At 71.2% G+C, this 1814-nt stretch overlaps 1 protein-coding gene across 1 annotated transcript in view; it reads left to right on the top strand.

Moving 5' to 3' along the window:
• The first annotated feature begins 1679 nt into the window (after nucleotides 1-1679).
• The window catches only part of BCL7A (B-cell CLL/lymphoma 7A), an 8179-nt gene continuing 8044 nt past the window's right edge, over nucleotides 1680-1814 (top strand). Inside the window, exon 1 of the mRNA XM_012730845.1 lies at nucleotides 1680-1741. Within this exon, the coding sequence (XP_012586299.1) occupies nucleotides 1680-1741 (62 nt within the window). The remainder of the gene's footprint in view (nucleotides 1742-1814) is intronic.

The following is a 1814-nucleotide window of genomic DNA, read 5'->3' as shown; positions in this document are numbered from 1 at the left end:
GTGGGGGGTGGGGGGGCGCTGGGCGGCAGGCGGTCTCAACCAGCAGCAGGCCTTCCTCGCGGTGCGCCCGCTCCCCTGGCCCCCCGACCTGACCAAGCTGGCTGCGTGTAGGTGCCCAGTTGCCCCACCTGCTGGCCCCTGAGAGCCCCCCACTGTGGCTTCTTATCACGCCCTGGGGAGCACCGCTGGCAGGAAGAGCGTAGGGCCTGCGGGTGCCTGCGGCACTGGGCAGAGCCCGGTCGCCCCGCCCCTGTCCCCCAGCCCTTGCTGGGTCGCGCACCCCCAGCAGAGGGCCGAGAGCGGTGGAGCAGCCCCAGCCCCTCCCCCGCGGGTGTGCAGGTGCAGCCCCATCTGCCCGGGCCTCCCAGGCTGCTTTGCATTTTGTCCTTTTTCAAAAACACAAAAAACAAGTCTTTGAGGCCATTTTGCGGCCTCTGGGACCCGGGGCAGCCGCGCGCCCAGGCGGACCCAGGCGGACGTCCGGCCACCAGGGGCAGGGAGTTCCCGGCGCCCTACTGCTCTGAGAAGCAGCTGAGCGGGACACGGGGCTCGGGGCCCCCAGCACCTGGTCTGTGGTCACCGGCTGTAGGGAGAGCTGCCCTGAGCAGGCCTGCTGGTGGCCGAGGGCACCGCGGGGGCGGGCGCGGTCAGGCTGAGGCCACCGGAGTCCATGTCAGCCGGGAGGGCGGCGGCTCCGTGGGTGCCCTGCCCCGCCTGAACGGTCACCCCGTGGTCACCTCCGAGGCCCGGGCCGTGCGGCCGTGCCCCAGGCCAGCGCATCTCTGCCGACGGAGCCTGGCTGGCAGGGCCTCGGGGCAAGGTGGCCATCCGGGCCGCCGATGACCCCCGCAGATCAAAGGTCAGCGGCCAGCACAGCACAGGGAAACGGCACCATGGGCCTGCAACATTGCACATGGCCCCCAGGCGCTGGGCCAGCGCAGCCCGCGGCATCTCAGAGGCGTCGGCCTGCTCCTGGTGCCCGCTGTGCCGGCACTGCCTTGCCAGTGACCTGCTGCCGCCCGGGGCGCCACCTAGTGCAGACCTGCAGACCCCCTCCGAGGACCCGGGCATCCTCTCCCGAGAGTGGGGGGGAAAGGCGGGTCCCAGAAACTCGCTGAGGCCCAGCGGGGACGGCGGGGCCTGCTGCCCTGGATCTCCAGGCTGGCCGGGGGACTCGAGCCCCGGGCCAGGCGCTCACGGCAGGGCCAGGCGCACCCCACTGTCGGGGCCAGGCGCACCCCACTGTGGCGCAGCGTCAACCTCCCCTCTGCAAGCGTTCGCCCTTCCACAGCACAGACGCTGCCCTGCACTGGCCGCCAGTGGCCAGACCTGTTCTGACTCCACAGCCTTGCCACATGTGGATGGTCTCGTAAGTGGGCATGGTGTGAAGTGGCCACTTCATCCACACAGTGGCCTGTGGCCTTCCTGCTGTCCAGGCCCCGAGTCACGGCCAGGCCAGCACTCAGCGTCCCTCATGCCTCGTCCACACACCACCGGAACGTCGGGGACACTGGCCACCTCCCTATCTGAGGTCCCCGAGGCAGAGGCATACATCCACTGCCCTCAGGGGCCGGACACAGAGGGGTCTGCCTGTGACCCCATCCTGGCCAGCCCACGTGGCTGCAGGGAGGGGCCTCACCCTGGGAGCCCCCCAAAGCCAGGGGAGCTGTGCTCTGGGCATGGACAACTGGCTGGCGCCCTGGTGGGACTTCAGCTGGCGCAGGCAGTGCGCTGAGCGCCGGTAGCGCCTCTCCTGTGCCCTGGCCCCTGCCCGCACCCCGCTTTCCCACAGGTCCCAGCCGGCGGGCGGGCGC

Source organism: Condylura cristata, unplaced genomic scaffold, assembly GCF_000260355.1.
Source record: "Condylura cristata isolate star-nosed mole 26May11 unplaced genomic scaffold, ConCri1.0 scaffold00029, whole genome shotgun sequence".
In the NCBI taxonomy this organism is placed as follows: domain Eukaryota; kingdom Metazoa; phylum Chordata; class Mammalia; order Eulipotyphla; family Talpidae; genus Condylura; species Condylura cristata.
The sequence above is the reverse complement of the archived record's forward strand: the minus strand, read 5'-3'. Positions and strand labels throughout refer to the sequence as shown.